Source organism: Copadichromis virginalis, linkage group LG14, assembly GCF_057382275.1.
Source record: "Copadichromis virginalis isolate Kocher_CV1m ecotype Utaka linkage group LG14, C_Virginalis_male_GT1.1, whole genome shotgun sequence".
In the NCBI taxonomy this organism is placed as follows: domain Eukaryota; kingdom Metazoa; phylum Chordata; class Actinopteri; order Cichliformes; family Cichlidae; genus Copadichromis; species Copadichromis virginalis.
Genome location: NC_140631.1, coordinates 18,298,550 through 18,318,534, shown reverse-complemented (window position 1 = coordinate 18,318,534; position 19,985 = coordinate 18,298,550). Strand labels below are relative to the sequence as shown.

At 40.1% G+C, this 19,985-nt stretch overlaps 1 protein-coding gene across 2 annotated transcripts in view; it reads right to left on the bottom strand.

The window, feature by feature from the left end:
* Positions 1 to 19,142, bottom strand: part of LOC146693794 (cell adhesion molecule DSCAM-like) — a 134,705-nt gene extending 115,563 nt beyond the window's left edge. For both annotated transcript variants that reach the window (XM_085429700.1, XM_085429701.1), the window contains exon 1: positions 18,178 to 19,142. In XM_085429700.1, coding sequence (XP_085285826.1) covers positions 18,178 to 18,220 — 43 coding nt within the window. In that variant the 5' untranslated portion in view covers positions 18,221 to 19,142. The remainder of the gene's footprint in view (positions 1 to 18,177) is intronic.
* Between the last annotated feature and the right edge of the window lie 843 nt (positions 19,143 to 19,985).

The window sequence follows — 19,985 nt, the reverse complement described above, 5'->3', positions numbered from 1 at the left end:
TGGCATTAAATGTAGTTAGTGCAGGAGCATTCTCAAGAGGATAGGAGGGTAATAAATGTCAATGTTGGCTCAATTAGCTGCATATAAATCTACAGCTGTTTGATTTCAGAGTGAAGAAGCCAAGGCAGCAGAAGTCTACGATCTGAGGTTCTGTGAAAAGACAGTTTGTTTGTATTTCAGGCAAAAATACAGCATTTGTGTGTGTATGCCTTGTCGCCTCAGCCTGGTGGCAAAGCTCTGCAGTAAATGGCTTACAGTGGCACTGGCAGCTGGCTTGGACCCTCTCTGGGGAGAAAACATTTTAGCACTTCATAAATTCCTAACAAGGTTTCAAATTGCAGACATTTCCATCCTTTTCTCTGCTCCAGTAGCTCTGAACTAGCAATGAGACACTCCACTGACCTGCACATGTACACATGCAAAACACTCATTTGAAGATTAGGAATTCAACACACAAAAATTATTATGGAGGTAAGGATCACTGCTGGAGCCTTTCTCCTGAGAAAGGAATATGCAGATATATTGAAAAGTTGGGCAGAGACCTATATTTTCAATGTTATATAAAGTACACTACACCACTACACTAAAAAAAACTATACAGACATTTCATTTAAATGTTTTGACTGTAGTTCAGGGCAGGATAACTATTTATCAAAATACAAACAGACAGTATATTTTTCTGTGAGATTATAAAGCTATATATTTGCTACATTAAGCTTAGATAAAACAGTGTTCTGTATATTGCTCCCCCCCCCCCCCACTACAGTATTTTCTTATAAATGTATTTTTTTCTTACAAAATAATTTAAATAATATTATATTATAAGGGGTAAACTGTGCTTCTGCAAATAGACAGCAAGTGAAAGAGTTTTTTCCCCCCAGGAATATGAATAAATGGCGAAAATAACCTTATCTTTTATGTTAGCTTAAATTAGCGCTATAAAGGCTAATGCTAATTTAAAATAAAATACAAAATAAACGAGCTAACACTGATATTAGTAGCATTCAAACCCGCGAAAAACTATGTCAAAAAAGTGCACTCATTTTAGATGTACTTGAAACTTCTAGATTAAAATGTTTAGGCTAACAAAGTTAGTTGTTTTTTGTTGTTTTTTTAGCTAGCTAGAAACCCACAAATGGGATGGTAGCTGTTTATTCTTCCTGTATTAAAACACACTGGTCAGAATCATATCAATTGTTATGTCAAATTAAACAATGCTGTTTTTTCTACTGAGACTGTAATATCACAGGTATCACTGCAATATCTCACCATGCCTGCCTGGTCTCCCTGGTTGGCAAGAATGCAGCCTAAATTTTATTACCAAAAAGGAGCAAAGTGCCTTATATGGCTTGCATTATAGCTTTTAGGGGGCTCTAATCACCTTTGTGAGGAAAAATGTAAGACACAATAAAATAATATATTTATAGAAAACACATTTTTGATGCTGTAATTATGGTTTTTAACATGTCAGCTGTGACTCAGACTGTAGTACAGCCCACAAGTAGCAAGTACCAATCAATCAATGTCTGCGTCCCTTTTTTTATACAATACGTGACTCTGCTTGCTGCCTGTCTGCAATATGTTATCTGCCTGTCCTAGAACATGCCCATATGCATACATGCAAAATATTTTCTGCAGATTCATTTGTTTAAAGGGGTGATAAGATGTTTACACAACTCATTATGTTTCTCAGATATGTGGAAAAAATAGGTATTTGTTAAATATAGTGTATTATATAGTTTATATCTTATAATATATATTGCATATACAGTTTCTTCAACAATATATAAAGCAGATTGTGTAAATGTCACATATGCGTTTATAGAAAGACTGACTTTTTAAGAGTGGGTGGTCCAAATAAAATTTCTGCAATGTGCACTATATATGCTCCCAGCAGAGAAACTTTCATATACCTGTACAGTCTCTAACATCAAAAAGTTGTAGCCAATTTAAATATTTTAAGACGCTGTGGGATTGTGCGCCGGGTTCTCGATGGGTCTGTGGCACCGGCTAAGATGAAAATAATACATCAAAGTCATATTAAATTCTGATTCATTCTCTTTTTCCAGCTGGCACTGGGAGTATCAATCTTCTCAGTGCTCTGTTGATAATACAGATCGGAGGTGATGGTGGTGGTAGTAGTTTTTTTTTTAGGGGGGTTCAGCCTCACCTGATGGTGCTCAAGGTTAGTGAGAAGGAGAGGACACTTTAAAATCACTCGTGTCAAGATATTTTAAACATACTGCTTTGATTCGTTTTCATCCAGCAGAGAATTTCCCTCATGTGAAATCCAAAATACACAGCTGATTATGCTAAAGACAGTTTGTGTTGTGAATGAGGTGTGTGTGTATGCATGTAGTAAAACGTCATATTTTGTAAACTTCAATTGATTGGATTTGGGGAAGTAAGTGAAGAAAGTTTGTCAATTTTATTTAAACGAAATTAAAAAATACACATAATATTTTTTTTTAATTTAAAAAAAAATCCAGTTACAAACAGCTAACACACTTCAAAGTTTTCCGATCAAATTATTCAAGTGAAGTTAATTGACTCTTGAAGATGTTACAATAGAAAATGTCTCGAGAGAAGATAGATTAAAGAAGTGTGCAGTTGCTTGAAAAGCTTCTATTCTTCGCGAGCATCAGAGAAATTGGATTAGGATTTATGCCACGGCTGTTTTGATATTCGCCTATTTCACATTTAAAAGTAGGTGAGAGCTATTCAATTTAGACTGGCTGAGTGAGATTGATTTAATTTAACAAAGAAATGGACTCTGGTGAAAGTGCGCATATCGCTGCACTGCTCGTTTTCCTAATTGACTAAACTCAGGAGCCAGACCGCAAAATGGTGTGATGACGCATGTACATCACTCCCCTCGACCTCACAAAGAGCAGCAAGTCATTCCCCAACAAATGGCCTCAGGGTCCAACCACTTACTACATTGCCCTGGAGGAAATCAGTAATTGGCATAATTTTTCATGAGCTCAACTGTAAAAGGTGAAATAAATGACACAGTTCAATAATGCATTATATGTATCTATAATTGACTATGATTTTTTTTTCGGGATCTTCAGAGGGACAGGAGGAATGAGGGAAGCTGTTTTATGTAAACCTTAACTATCACAAGAACTTTTTTAATATTTACCCTCTTTTTAATGTAAGCTTTTTATTCACTAATCTGGTGCTTACTGTCATAGTTTTGAGTGCTATTCTTGCAGTTTCCTATAGCTAGCTCAATTGTATTTTGTTTGCACGTTGCACTTCTGTAATTCCCACTGTTTATGCAACTGGTTTAGAAAGCAATGAGACAGATATTGGAGCAATAATGTTAAAAACTATCATTATTTACTATTTTTTAAGACTTTCAAAGCTATAAAGAAATCTCTACAGGGCTGAAGTGTATGTGTATGAAGTGTTTGTGTTTGGATTGCGTTATAAGCATGTAAGAATATATAAGAACGTATATAAACACATCAAACGCGACTATATCACCAAAAATAAATAAATGCATATAAAATCACACTATTACTTACATCAGCGGTCCCCAACCCCCAGGCCACGGACCGGTAATGGTCAGTGAGTCGTTTGGTACCAGGCCACGAGAGTTGAGGCTTGGGTGTAAAATTTATGGTTTTCTGGGGTTTTATCGGTTTTTAATCAGGGTTTTTTTTTTAATCATTTTTATCATTAACTCGGTTTCCCTGGGTCTTTTCCCGAGTGTTATGAATAAATCTTTTTTTTTGGTAGCAGTGCTGGTTTTCTTTTTTTGTATTTATCCACAAACCCTTAAAGGCCGGCCAGTGAAAATATTGTTGGACATAAACCGGTCCATGGCGCAAAAACGGTTGACTTACATGGAATAATATTATCATTCATTTTATTACATCTGGAGATGTGTTTGTGATTCTGAGTCATAAAAGCCCAATAGAGGCTCTCCTTTTAGCTTTGCTTTGGTCTCCACCCGCTCGTGCTAAATGCTACACTAAGTTCACCAGCTAGATGCCAGCTGTCTCCATCTTTTGTTTGGTTATGAACCAATATGTATACATATTTTTTCCCCTTAGAAGAGCTTTCTTGTAAAACTAAAGAGGCGTGAAGAGTGAACAGAAGTTATCCATCATAAAACAATAAGATGCAAGACACAACAGTGGTGTGTAGCGACAGGTGATCATTTTTGGAGAGTTTATTACTAAAAAAAACCCATTGACCATATAAAAATATTCCTTAGAGCACCATTTTGTATTGTGTTATACTGTGTCCTCATTCTATAGTGTTTTTTATGTGCATTATACACGTAAAAACATCACGTAAAAGTTTAAAGGTTTTTATTGGGAATGTAAGATATGGGAAAATTAGCTCTTTGTTTATTGCCATCTGCTTTAATGGGACGACAAAGGTTGGTAGTGTGTCTGTTGTTAGACTGCCACACAGATATTTAAACATAACTATACAGTCATTTCTTGCAGAGCTGTTGTAATCTATTGTCTGTTTAATGTTATAACTGAAAAACTATTAGAAAAATCTGTTTATTGAGTGTTTGACCTTCTGATGATCTGTTTCAGAGAAGCTGTAACATTCCTACAGAATTACTGTATATACAGCAAACAACACCTATTATGAGCCATAGCTGTGCTCCTTTCCACAGCATAACTGATCGGCTGACAGGCTGTTACCATCCACAGCAGAGCCACGTAAACAGTGAATCAGTGTTAATGCAAGGAAATAAAGATTAGTATACATGGTTGATTCCACAGGTCCTGAAGTCCTTGACTCGCCGCTTAATTATTTTTCAGCCTGACACATGCTCAAAACATGCTACAGTCACTTTTTGTGTGATGTTTTCCTCTCTCATGTGTCCCTTGCAAGTTAAGATGAATGGTCCCGGTGCCACATGGGACTTCTCATCCCACACCAACATATTCCATCTTTTATGCAGCTGCTAGTTTTTTTGTCATGAACTCTCTGTGACATGTGAAGAAGAGAGAACAGCAGAAAGCAAACAAGAAGGGGCAAAAAGAGAATCAGAGAGATAGTGGGATTGATTCAGCTTCCCATATTTCAGGGGGCACTTGTGTTGCATCTGTTGAGCGAGCAGATCCATTGTCTGAGTTGTCAACGCCACCGCAGCATGGGGACTCTGCACTGCATGGTAGCGTGGCACCGGGTACCTCATAGTGACAATGTGACAGCAGGAACCTTGGGTAATTAAAGCAGCTCTGTGCTCTGTGCCCTCAGGGCATGTCTGCCTGGGATGTGGAGATCATACCTGGCTCACTCACATTCAACACTAACAGCTGAAGCAATTTTCAACCTTAACAAATTCCTGCTCTGTGCATTTATGGATAGTAGCATTAGTGTGATGTAGGCAGCGCTCGAGCATGTGATCAAGTTTTATTCCCAGCAGCTAAAAATAGGGCCTTGACCTGTGGGTGACCCAAATTTGAAATACACTGTACAGGTACACTGCATTTCATTTAATCTGATTACCATGGATGAAAATCATATTTCACCAAAGTAAGTTATTTTTTCTTTATATCAGTCTATGAACTTGAAAGCAATATGTGTAGAGCTATGTATAGAGCTAGGAGCTCTGATACAGGGAGATGATAACCAGCCAGGGCCAGGGAGTCCACTGTGAGTAAGCATTCCCACTGATCTGATCTGGCCAGAGGCAATACACCATGCATGGAAGTTAAATGACTGTATTCCAATTTGCTCTCATGAATATTAAGCAGGGCTGTGACAGAAAGGGCTGGCTGTACGCAAGCTGCTGATCCACACCGACAGATCAGTCCTCTGATGTCTAGGAGGGGCGGGCAACTCTAAAAACGAGGCCCCCACAGCAGATGAGCCTCCTCCTCCTCCCTGGTCTATTTTCATGTCTTAAATGGGCCAGAGTGGCTGGCTGTCTCATCAAGGGAAAGCCAGAGACCCTGGACTGGTTCTCAGTTAGTATAACTAAGCAATAAAGACGTTGATGTCTAAATTATGCTGCTGCTACTGCTGATGATGATGAGTGCAAGTGAATCTGATGAGGGATTATACCGTAGCAAACTATAGCAGCTCCCTCTGCTGCTGCTGCTGATGAATAAAAACCTCCACTAGTAGAAATCTAATATTGCTATGTAATATAACAAGCGCACTAGAAGGTGGAGGGAAACCAAGGTCTGTAATAAAGTAAACAAAAAAGCACTGCTTTGAAATTGTTGCATATATCCACTGCAGATTTACAAGGAGTTGGATTTTACTATGTGAACCTGGAAAACGCTGCTACTGAACCGCAGCAGCTTCTCCAATTAGACCAAACTTATTACAGATGATTTAAGATTTCAACACCTGCAGTTTTACCTATTAATTAAAATAATTTTCTAATTTTACTAAGACCTGAGGAGAGCAGCACTGCGCTGTTGCCTCTCCTCAACCCAATTAACATGAATAAAACCTGTGTATTTATAGAAAGCTAATGCTAATCCTTTTGACAAACATGCACAGGATTGTTTGTTATAAATATATTTTAGGGGTGATTTATTCCCACAGGGTGCAACATTGATGGTGTGCTGTATAAAGTAATCCAGCACTGCTAAAAAGAAGCATTTAGTAATGTATTTACTGTATAAACCAATAATTTTTTTGTATGTTACATAAAATAATCAGAGGACTATCCCGTGAACTCCACAGTGGGGGTTGAGTTGTTATCTTTTAATTTTAATAAGTTTGCCAGGTGAAAGTTGATTGAGAGGAGCGAAGATACTTTATATTTATACACCGATTAATAATGTAAATGCTTTTATTTGTGTGAAGGAAACATCAAATGGAAGGAACCAAGTAACAATCAAAGCAGCACATAATCTAGCGAGGGTCTCATTTAATCACTGATTTATTATCTCTGCAGACTCACCACAAACACAGGCATGCTGGATGCCTTTTACATTTAAAACGATGTTACCTTTTTAAATATAAAAGAAAATTTATCAATGAATCAATTTTTGTTTAATTTTTAATAGTAGTTCATCTATTTTAGCTAGCTAGAAAACTTTGATTAATTGGTGCTACGTAGCGCTCTGCTAGGATTAGCTAGGCTAATTCAAGTCAGCACAGCTGTTGCTGCTTTTTTGGAGCATTTTTGGTAGAAGTTTAAAAAGTTTTAACTCCAGTATTGGTGAGTGAAATTATTCTACTTTGTTAGTCTGGCACTTAGCACCAGTTAGCAGGTATCTGTTTTTGTGATGTTTATGGATGTAGCTTGCTAACCCAACTTGCTAATTTGAATAATAACTCCATCCTTTCATCTAAATACAATAACTTCTCACTCGTGCTACTACACACATGTAATGTGCTCACTTATAAGATACCGGTAGCATTGTTCTGCTTGCCTAGAGTCATGGTATAAAGAAAGTAGACCATCTGTCAATATTAAGGTTTATATTGTAGAACAGTTTGGTATACAAAGGAGTTTGTGATCAATTCAAAGGCTGCAAGGCGCCCAGGCCCTGTGGCTGCAGAATAAGCCGCAGTCATCTCCAGCAGCTCTGTGGAGCTTTTCTATAAACACAACACTGTGCATTACAGTCAGAAATCTCCACTATGGTCTCATTTGTCTAAAGGACATTGTTACACAGGTCTTGTGAGCTTGTTGCAACTTTCTTAGCTGTGCCGTCATGTCCTTTTCAGTGATAGTGTCTTCTCCTGCCTTCACCCTTCCAAACCTGTTCATTCTTTTTTTAATTGTACTGTCATGAACTTTTAACATTTAACATGCTAACTGAGGGCTGTAAAGTCTGACATGTAGCACTGAAGGATTTGTTGCAGTTTCTCAGCTTCTCATTGCTCAGTCTGACCTTGTGGTGAATTTGCTAGGAAATTGACTCCTGAGAAGACCGGTAACTGTCTTGAATGTTCACTGTAGAATGATGGACTTCAGACTGTTTGGAAATGGCCTTATAGCCCTTCCCAGATTAATAGACGGCAGCGGTTGCATCATCTAAAATAGTTACTGATGTCTTTCCTCTGTGGCATCATGTTAACACACACCTGAATGCTCCGGACCATCAAACTGCCAAACCTTCTGTCTCATAGAGGGCCTCCCATGCTCTGATGATCAGTTAATCAAGTCCATTTGACTAGCAGGACTTGGCTTCTACTTACCCTCTTAATTCTTGTGGATGCCACAAGGTTGTACTTAGTTTTTCACACACTTTGTCTACATTTTGGCTTAATTTTTGTTAAATAAATAATGACGCAGTGTAAGGTCTGAGGTTCTGAGGTTGTATTTTCCTAATTGCAAGATCGGCTGTGGCCAAGATCATTATGTTTGATACATAAAAATTTAGAATTTAAAGAGGATGTGCTTTCTTTTTACCATAACTGTGTATTTTCTGCCACAGTTTTTATTCAAATAATACATCGCTAAATCAGTAACCCATTCTCTTAAGAAACATATGCAAATACATCCTTTAAAGAAGTAAGTCCAGCTTCATCGAAGAGTCTGCGTTGCTATGGCTCTATATTTATAATGATGACTTTATAGAACAGTCAGGCCCAGGTTTGTCAGAAATAGACATCATAATCTTTTATCCTTTAAGACTGTCTGTATGTATTCAACAGGTTTGATTGAGCCTTCACTGGATATAATCAAATCACCTCCAAAATAATCTAATGGTCAACATACACTGCCTTTCTTGATAACATGATTAAGCAGCAACATTCTCACTGAACAGATGCTTTTTCAGTCTACCAGAGGCCCAACCTCAGTTAGACAAGCAGATATCACACATACTGGACAAGCAACCTTATTATGTCACCCAGCATTAAGTCTAAGGGCCTTCAGAAAAGTTGCTGCTGTTGGATTTATCATAACTGCTGTCCACCTGGATGGTACCTAGGGAGCTCCATGGTGGTTTCATAGGGGTATATGAGAAGCTTCTGAAGAGGCTGACCTGACACAGATAGCCTTTGGCCCTCAGGCTTTGTTATTTTATCTGTGCCAGCTAAATCTGTTAGGTAGCCATGGCACACCTGTGCAAAATATGCAGAGGAAACTTTTTCTGTTTACTTAGAAGTCAAAGCAAACACCTGATTTCACAACACAAGCATCGGCAAACTCACATAACCAACTCGATTTACGTACAGAGGAGGTGCAACAGAGATAGTTAAATCCAGACCACAGAAAACTGATTGTCGATATTAGCTCTGAGGAAATAATGCAGGTTCTGGGTGTCTAAACATAGCCAGAAGGAAGCAGCTACAATGAGCAAACTTCTGCAGGAGTTGACACTGAAAGGAAAAACAAATTAAACTTGTTGCCAGCGAACACAATTTACAGATATCTTCACCATCAGCATTTGGATGTTTGTTTGCTAACGCGACGCCCATGCTCAGTATCACATATGCTTTTTTTGGTTTCTTCCTGTTCTGTCAGCCTTTTTCTGTGTTTTTAAATGAGCCGTTGGTTTGAATTGCACTATCATTTGAAGCCCGCCTTGTTCTTCCAGCTGATTGCAGCGTCCTTATTAGCTTTTTTGCGACCCTCCTGAACTCGATTTTGAGAAGTGCTTTACACTTGTAATTTTATTGCTACCAATACTGCACAGGTAATAATACAATTATTGCCTCGGTTACCCTTTTAAGATACATACCCCTGTCCCTGTTTTGTCCAAGAGATGTCTGTGACCAGCAGCTGGTAGAGTGTGTTAATGTGGATGTCACAGCAGCTGGCTGCTCTCATCCTGTTAGCTCTGCCTGCCATTATCAGGCCCTCCAACCGCCACCACCTACTCCCCCTCCAAAGCTGCTGTGATTGCTGCTGCGTGCCGTACTCATTTTAATACTCCAGACTCATTTGACCGTCTTTATGGACTTATCATATTAAACATTTATCACAGCCATTTCCCTAAATCAAGCATGTTTATTCAACACTTAGGGGACCACAGCCGGGATCCTTTCAGCACCCCCACCCCCGGCACACTCACACATTTCACACACACACACACACACACACATCTTTATTTTCTCCTTTTCCTTGTTTCTCTCCGTTCCTCCTCTACTCTCCCTCAGCCCCCCTGGCTTGCTTTATTACAGTCCTCGTTTCCCTCTGTACGCCTGCCTGAATAAAATGAGAGGCAGTTTTGTACAGTTTCTTCCCTTTTCCTTTCCGGTCATCCTTTCCTCCAGTGGCTAGGACACAAGGGGAATTGTGCTGTGCGAAGCCGAGCAGCCAAGCAGACACAAACGTATTCTGAGCATTTAGTCCTTTGAATGAATCGAGTTTTAATTTAATCATCTGATCAAACACTAATTAGCATAATCACTTGTGGGGATGGATGGTCTAGATAGAGACACAGAGCAATACATAATAGACCCCGTCTATGTGTTGCTAAATGTCTGCGGGACGCTTAAAAACACATACAGTATATAAATGTTACAAGCTTCTGGGGACCCATGTGGGGCTTTGCCCAAATTACCTCCTCTTGCATGAACAATAGAGGGAAGTCTTCTTCAACAGCACAGCCCCAGCAAAGTGATATATTCACTGCTACACTACCCTACAATCAAATGCACTGAAGCCAGGCCCCGCGTCCTCTTATTTGATCTTGGACAAGATGGCTTACTGCAGCATCACACCTTGGCCTGAGCAAAGGAGGTCTGGGAATTCTAGGAATACCACAAAGTGCTAAGATTATTGACAATGCACTCAGTCTCACACCGGGCCGAGGGATCGATGAGTGGCCAGAAGGACATAAATCAGACTCCTGTGGCTCCACTCCATGTCACACACTAGCCCACCCACCCCACTTCCCAATTAAACTCACGTACGCACTGGTTTGCATGCACACAGGAACACACACTCCGTAAAGCCTCCCGACACATTATATATATACTTCACATGAACACCAGGAAATACAGCACTACCTTCCACATCTCATACACACACACACACACACACACAGGCATATTCTCACACACCTTACAAACAAGATGACAGCGCTTTAAAAATGGCCAGCTAAAAATAACCGCCACTAACTTGGTCTTAAATCTTAGCATCTGTGCCAGGTTTAAAAATAAGGAGCAATGTCAAGAAACCAAGCTGGACCCATTTGTCTTTCTGTCACTCTGTCTATCCAGCTTTGCCTCCTCCGTTATCCCGTAGCCTACTTTAATATTCGGACAACGGAGCATGAGACACTGGGACAGACTTGATGATGAAATATCTCCAGGAAATGCATTTTTGAATAAACTGACTGAGATGCAGATTTGAATATACAAGGAGGGTCCATGAAAAGCCAAGCTCAGAGGCATCACTGGAAAGAAAGAGACAGGCTGGCAGACAGTTGGTGAGCCACAATACATCAGGCATGCATCATGCTAAGGACAAAGTCACGCGAATCAATTCAGCCTTGGGCTACCAAGTGAGTCGAGTTCAATTCCTGGACCTGGTATGTGGATGGCTGGATTAACAGCCAGTATTTATGAGGTGCAGTGTGATTGTTTGTCTCTAGGGGTGATGGATAGCAAACTTGTCGCACCTTCAACACCTGTCTTCCACGATGGGCAAAAACTGTGGTGGGATACTCACCACAAGTGAGCCTGCAGACACACACACACACCAATGAGACCCAAAAAGGACTACTGGTGTGCGTGCACATATAATCTATATTTTATGAAAAGGTCATGCATGTTTTTATATTTGACACAAGTATTAAATAACATTTCTCTGTCCTGTTTGGAAAAAGGGAATCAAAACTGGATTGAATTTCACAAAACCAAGTTTCTTCTGGCAAAACAGCAGCACATAAAAACTGCAAATAGAGAAACAAGGTTTTACTTCTAATGAACTCGTTTTGGGGGGGATATTGTCACAAAGGCTCATGCAACCTTGTAACAATATAATCTCATGTTTAGAATAATCGCTATTTAAAGCAAACATCTGATTGGAAGCAGATCACAAACTAAAGCAAGTTAGCAAAGCTAACTTAGAACACTTTAAACCCAAAAAAGATACAAAAGTCATTGAGAAGATTGAGTAGTTTAATTAAATTGTGCTACTAACACTTTGGGTTTGATGAGACACATTTTGTTCATTTTTGAATAAACTATACTTCAATAACTTGAAGCTTTTTGAGAATTTTTTTTCTAAACCAGTTCCTGACTAACATTTGGAGACCTCACTGCAACTATGAAAAAGAAATAAATGAAATAACATATTTTTTTTAATATATGTAGTTGCCTGGTGAGTGTGTTGAAATTTGTTTTTTGTTTTACACACCTTCATTTTTGACCAATTGCAATTAGGTGTGCAACCAACTTGTCACCCAGAGGTTGATTGTGCAACAACCTTCTAACTATTTTGGATTGTAAGGTTATTGCAGAGGTCACCTGGTGGGAGCCAACCTGTCTGCAAACAATCGCAGTGTGACTGCAACCACTCCCAGACAGATTGACGAAGGTTTTCAGATAACTTCTGTCAGATTGACTGCAACGTGTTGGCAATCTGAGTCAGGACCCGTCTCTTTCTAATTGGCTTTCTACTTAACTTATCTGGTCGCTAACTGATTTTGTTCTGGTTATAGTCCTTTATAAAAGTGAGGTTGCTGAGTGCCTGTGTCATTTTGCACTTAAATTGTCATCTTGCAGAAACTATGTCACTATTTATGGAGGAATTTCTGAATTTCAAATCAGACGGAAACTGACTTGCAACAGATCTGCAAGTTTTCATCATTAATCGCCACATTATCTCAGACAGATCTCACAAACTTGCCAGCTTAACCCCATTCAGTCAAACTGAGAGCAGACTGACTCTGTAATATGCCATTTTATCCCACCAAAATCACTCTGAAGACAGCAGCTGACTGCGAGTGCACACAAACCTGCTCAAAGGTAATGATATGGCAAGCTATTTTACAATATCGTTGGTCTGACGTCACTGTTACATAATTTAAAAAAAGGCAATCAGCTTCCTCAAATGTTTGAGTGCTTTTAACTTATTTGGGCAAAGAGAGCGGGCCACAGTGTACTGTTGTATCAACACATATTTATTCATTCAGTATCTTCTGCCTGTGCTGATCATGTCACAGTTGGTTAACTTGTCATATCCAGACTGATAATGTACAGTACAGTACGATACAGAGTACTAATAAAATGATAAAGTTGACTATGTAACAGGTTTTGTAGGCGTGTTTGTAACTGGGATTAACCAAACTCCAGTTAATATACAAATTTTTGATTGAATGCTGTTATAAGTTGCGTATAGGACCTTGTTTCATTCTTGATGATCCACATGTTTGATTTGGGAAAGATTTTACACTTTATACCTCTCCTGATGCAACCCTGCAGATATATCCAGGTTTGGAACTGAAACTGGGAGTACACTGGCTCGAGACCCCCTGTTATGGTGTATGGTTTGGAGACAGTGACACTAACGAAAAGACAAAAGGCCAAGCTGGAGGTGGCAGAGTTGAAGATGTTTAGACTTAACCAGGATAGACAGAATTACAAATGAGTACATCAGAGGGACAGCTCAGGTCAATCGTTTTGGAAACAAACTTTTGACCTTGAAAAAGTTTTATTAAATCAGAATTAGCACCTTGCAGTAGATCTTCACGTTTCAGGTTTTGCATCAAGAAGAGCGGTCTGTAGGTCTTTATAAAAGTCTGTTATTGAGACACTCACTGGGTCTTTTGTCATAAGTGGGCGTGTTCCAAACTACTTTGAAACTAAAATCAACAGAAAACCACTTCTGCAGAGGAGAGCAGAAGTGGTTCACTGGTCTTTTTTAAACTGTCAAATAAAGCTTCTACACCAGTTCCCCCACTACAGTACCTGTGCAGTGTAGCCCAGTAATATAACATGTCACTTTGACAGGTGCTGAGTGAATTAAAAACATCCTCTCTACTGAGAACCCTCTCTGAGAGGGAAACCCCCGCCAGATGTACTACAGCCTCACTTTGCACACATGATCAAACACCTACATCTGGGTGCTGAGGGCTTTTCTGCTCTTCCCCGCAGATGCTAAATGATATCGTTAACATTTTAATGCAAGAGACATTTACACGCGGGCTTGCGCAATTACACCTCCGATTCAGTGGAATCCTGTCAGACACAGTGTGATCGGTAATTAGATTTTACATTGGGTGAAATGCAGCACACACACATAAGCATGCGCGCACATGCACGAGTCACCAAAGCTTGCTCCTAATTAGGGAGCTAGACAGGCTCGAGGAGGTATGGTACAGTAGAGTAGCCCTCATTATACAGCTGGGATGTATGAACTAGGGGATATCTATTATGATCGCACATCAGGGTATCCATTACCCAACATTAGCACCTCTTTCAACTGGAATCGCGCGCAGAGTTCAAAACGTAACCCAACAAACCTTCACACAACTCAGACAAGTGAGGAAGAGTTAAGTGGGTTTGTAAACTTAATTTAGCCCATTAGATATTCAGATCAGAGTGAGACTGCACAAGATGATCTATCACTTGACTGTACGCTGGGTGCTTTCATGGGGTAATTTGATTTCAAGAGCTATGATACTGCTTGTGCAACCAAATCCTAATTGGTAATTAGTAAACAGACTACTAGTCGTGAGTGCAACAATAAGGGTGGTCAGGTTTCTCTCCATTTGCTTTACAGACCCGGCCGCTGGGAGGCCGCTGATCTTTAGACATTTTTACAGAGGCATCTCCGACAAAAGGAGGCTCTCATCACTGCACTGGCTTTATCGCCTTCATGTAGATTTATTACCACACAAACACTCGTCCCACCTTCTATTTGCAGCCAAGTTCAATCTATCCATCCACCCCAGTCTCCGCAGCATTTCCATCTAGTGTTGCAGGTTGCTAATAATGTGGGGTCATGTAAAATTGGCAGGCTAACTGATGTTGGCAGCTATTTACTGTACTGTAAGCTACACTGGGATGGATGCTCTGGAAGAGCTTCCTTATTTTGGTGTGTGTGTGTGTGTGTGTGTGTGTGTGTGTGTGTGTGTGTGTGTGTGTGTGTGTGTGTGTGTGTGTGTGTGTGTGTGTAGTCCGCGAAAGGTCACAGCTAATTGAGATCAAAATTTGATTGCATGATTTCCTGACCTCTACATAATAGTTCGTTTATTGAAGAAATACGAGATAAGTCCTTTTTAAGTCACGAGCGTCGGGTTAAGCCGCGTGCATGTCTACAAATCATCGCAGTCTTGGTGGGGACTCTGTGAGAAGCCTTGTCTCATTATATCTTTGCAACGAGAATTTGAATAGGCCGGTTTAGCTTGCTGTAGTTTTGCCCAGAGGCAACTTTCAGGCAGAGCTATTTAATGGTTCCTCTCCTGTACTGATGACTGAATTTATAGATGCTACTTTGATAGGTGCAGGAAATAGCAAGAGCATAAAGTCTTAAACGGAATACAAAAAGTAATTGTGCCTCTTGGCTGGTGAATGTGTCAGATTTAACATTTTAATTTTCATAAAAAGAGTAATAAGGACCGGGGTTGTCTTTTGCTTCCTTTTGATAATAAACAATCAATTGCAAAGATAAGGAAAGCAATTAAAATGTGACATTTTTGAGCATTGTGTGGTTGCGAATCCATTTCCCTTTCTTTAATTGAGTTCATTAAGCTGATATCCAGTGAATGTACGCAAAGAACACAGAGAACCCAGAAGCGCTGTGAGGTGCTCGGTTATAATATGGTTGCTTATAACACCTGTGGACACAACGATGTAACGAGATGTGATTAGCTTTGGGTCGGGAGCTTCCAGGTCAGCACGGTTTGCAGACAAACTCACAGTTCCCATCAGGAATAGTCTAATATTTCCACAGGTGTGCCATTTTTTTATTTTTTAAAAAGGTTTCCAGTTTGTGAAGAATTATTAAGCCCAACCTAGTGAATGAAATCATCCGGTTATCCAATGTTATGAACGGGAATTCTGAACTGCATGGTATTTTCTTTGCACAACACCACATCATATGGCTTTCTTTCCCCCCCATACGGTGAAGAGTGAATGGGTGAACGTTTTAGGACGCAGCCCCTAACACCCATTAAGGAGGTTACCATAGAGACAGGCCAGTGTGCACATGATAGGCCTAACTCTGAAACAGCAAGAACTGTCTGGAATCCAATCTCCGTGCTGGCTTCCATCTACAAGGTCATTCATTCATTCTGACAATGACTACTCAGCCGATGAACACCTCATTTTCATGATAATCAACCATATATATATATAGCCAGGGTCCTGTACATAATGGGAAAATCAAATATAAATGATAGAAAAAGGTAAAGATACTTTAAAATTCACTTATACACACACATACATACATATATATATATATATATATATATATATATATACATACACACACACACATATACATATATATATGTATGTGTGTGTGGGTGTGTAATGATTGCAGTGCAAATAACAAGCACAAGGCTGTCTATTGCTTAATCCCTATCAGTTGCCTCAGGCCTCCTCAATAATCCCTTAAGCAATAAACGGACACAATCTTGCATGGCAGTTGATCTAATGTCAGAGTCAGATGATTATGATTAATGAGGATTCCTTATTGTTCCTTTATGAGTTTCAGCACAAGCTGGGCTGAGGGAGATACCATTTTATATGGAGTCAATGTCAATAAACGGCACCGACGGAGGGTTGCCTCAGCACCGAAAACGCGTTGGCACAGAAACAAAAATCCATTTCGAAGCTTTATTTTATCATTCCGGCCAGAGGGGGGAAAATCCATTTTGGGGGCATACTATAATATATCACAGCCCCTTGATGCGGTTGAATGTATTCATACCTGTAAATCCCCACTTCCCTAATTTTTCTTTTGTGAATTCTCTTTTTTTTTCCATACAAAAGCAAACGACCACTGATTTTTTTTTTTCAATCCCCATCTTGTCACCCTGATGTCTCCCAGACATGTTTCCATTTTCTTTCCTTCTCCTTCTTCAACTCTCCCTTTTTCTTCCCCTGTTTTCGTACACACCCAGTCGGCCATAATCCCTCCCTGTAGAAGGGACTCTGGCCAATAAGTGAACGCAATAAACTGTATCAATTTTCCACCATTGATTTTATATATATGCATATATACGCACTGTGAGAGCGTGCAAATATACCTGCATGGTGTCTCGCATGTGTGCAATGGCACAAATGCATGCAACTGCACTTGTGTACACGAAAAACAGCGACAAGATGCACGACCAGGTCTGAACGTCTCAATTCCAGCATTTGAATGGAAAAAATGCATTTCACACTCTTTTCACGAGTAAATTTGTGAAGTACTTTTGCATTTGCAGACAAATAAAATACAAAAATGACCCCTGAGGACTGTGTTTCATCCAAAAACATTACACCTGTACTGTTCATTACATTCGTTGCATGAACATTTTGTACTAATGGTGCACGCTTTCTCTCTGCTAACTACATTTTAAGGTAAATAAACAAAAAGCTGAGCTCACATTTGTAACAAAACTGGTTTTGCAGGTGCTGCGAACACCCTGCTCAAGCCAGAAATATAATTTAATTTTTTTAATTAAAAAACAAACAAACCCCAAAACGTTAAAATGCAAATACGAATGACTGCCTTTAAAGATCTTTGTATAAACTGGCCTTTTTTTTTTATGCTTTAGTGTCAATTTAGGCCATTTGAACTTGAAAAATATGCTCTCTGTGGGGGATGGGGAAAGGGTTAAACCAAATGTCCATTATATCAAAGACGTCACTTATTACTAAGGGCCACAGTGAAACAAGGTTGTGACAGGAAAAAATAAGTATCATTTGGTATAAAACAAAAACAAATATTATTAATATGATTCAAATGAAAAACTATTCAAACTTGACATAATATCCAACTATTGCAATTAAACAGACTGACTACAGGCACACTAACAACATGGTATAGCCGTTTTATTTCTCCTGGTTCAGGGTGTATATCTGAAGGCCAGATATGGGTCTAATGGTTTGTAGGAGAGCTTGAAGGATTTAAAACGCAATTCATGCCTCGCCCGTCTCTCCCCCTCTATCAGGGGTGTCAGCCTTTTGACAAGCATATAAAATCCATTTCATGTGGGTCACAGGTGACCTCCATCCTCCCTCCTCAGTCACTTAGCTGTCTACCAGTGATTTGCCTTCTGCAGTATGTGATGAGCAATAATAATAATAATAATAAAAATATGAGCAGGTGCAACTTACCATTCAAGATGCTCTGGGAAAAGATAAAAGCCAATATCCACATGCCCTGCTCCGTTCAATCCCCCCAAGCTATGCTTTCTCTTCTTCCTCTGACCGGTGCCTCCCTGGGTTTCTCTTCTGTGCGCTTGGGCTAAGGTTAAACATTTGCCACTGTCTTGAAGCAAACCGGTCCAAGTCTCTACTTTTAATATCTCCTTCGTACTTTTTTGTTACACTGATTTGGTTTCTGGGATGTCTCGGAGCATAAATGCGCCTCTGTGATTTTCTTGGGGAGAGCTCTGCTCAGACTCTCCTTCCTGTGCTCCGCGTCTTGCTGCTTGTCCCTGTTATTCAAAAGGATGCTGAAGGGGTGAAGCCCAGGTGTGTGTGTGATGCTGAGTCAGAGCCGGGTTAGAGCGGATCCTGGGAAAAGAAATTAAATCCGAAAACAAGAAAGAAACAAACAAAAATTAAAATTTAGAAAAAATGGTTAAACTAAATCTTTAAAAGAAAAATGTCCGGTTTCAGGTTTCCTGAATAAAACACTGGAAGACGGATCATCCTTGAAGGTAAAAATAAATGAATAAATAAAATGTTACAAAATTAAAACAACTAAAAGAGAAAAGAAGCAAAGAGAAGAGAGAGGGCGGTGGCAGAAGAATGAAAAGCAGGTTTTTTGCTCAGACTCCAAAGTCAGATCATCTTCATCGCCTCTGTGCGTCCAGCAAGAGGCGAGCAAGCGCATCTTCTCCGCTGCCGCTCTCTAATCGCACCACACTGACTCTCTGAGCATTACACAGAATAACCCTCTCCCCTGCCCCTGCAGACGCTTTAATTCCTCATTGCCTTAAAGGAGCAGAGGCGGCAGCCGGTCGCTCCTCGGGGCAGGATACTGTTGTGGAGGTGGAAGAGTGTGAGAGCACGCAGCGAGTGGGGCATTTGCATTAAGGAAATGAGCTGCACCTGACGCACCAAGGTACCAAGGATTTTTACGCACGGGGTTGTATCAGCTCAAACAGAAAGCGCTGTCTGCTGGCGTGCAGGTGTACGCGGAACACGCCGCTGTGCCCCAGATCTGGCTTGAATTTAGTTCCTAATGTTTTTCTTTCGTGTGTGAAAACAGAAGCGAGCTCCCCCGTAATAATGGGAATCTGCAAGGACACCCAGTGACGCGTATTTTCTGTTGTTTAAGTAGAAAATGTAGTTGTTTTTTTCTTTTAAACTGAATAACAACGTGAACTTGATTGATGAGATTTAATAATCGCATTGAACAGAAGATAGGAGGGGAAGGCAGCCACTCTGTCAGGGGGAAGAAAAGGGGTTAAGATGAAGAGCCCCCCCACCCCGAAGACGCACATACTCACACAGTTTATATCGCCTCCCTCAACCCAATAATCCACCACTCACCACCACCACCAACCCCCACTACCACCACCCCTCCATTTTAATGCCTGCCTTGAAGTCAAGGGTATAGCTGTGGAAGCCTGTGGGCCTGGCCGGGTTACACTCAGTGTGATATAACCGCCAGCTCATGCTCTGTCCCATATGACAGAATACATTGCAAGTGAGATTCCAGCTATATACCCCAAGACACTCATTTTGTATGCTCATATCCTTACAAGTCTGAATGTGTACGAAGATAAATAAATAGAAGGTTTCATGGTGAAAGGCTATACTGACTACATTTGTAGCGCTAATAGCTGCCTTTTAAGTTGGTAAAGATGCTGAGCTGAGAGTTCTCGGTTCAGCTATTTTGATCTTTGCATTTTGCTGCTGTCCAGTCTGGTTTGTCCCTGTGTCTAATCTGTCACAGCGTTCTTCCTGTTTCT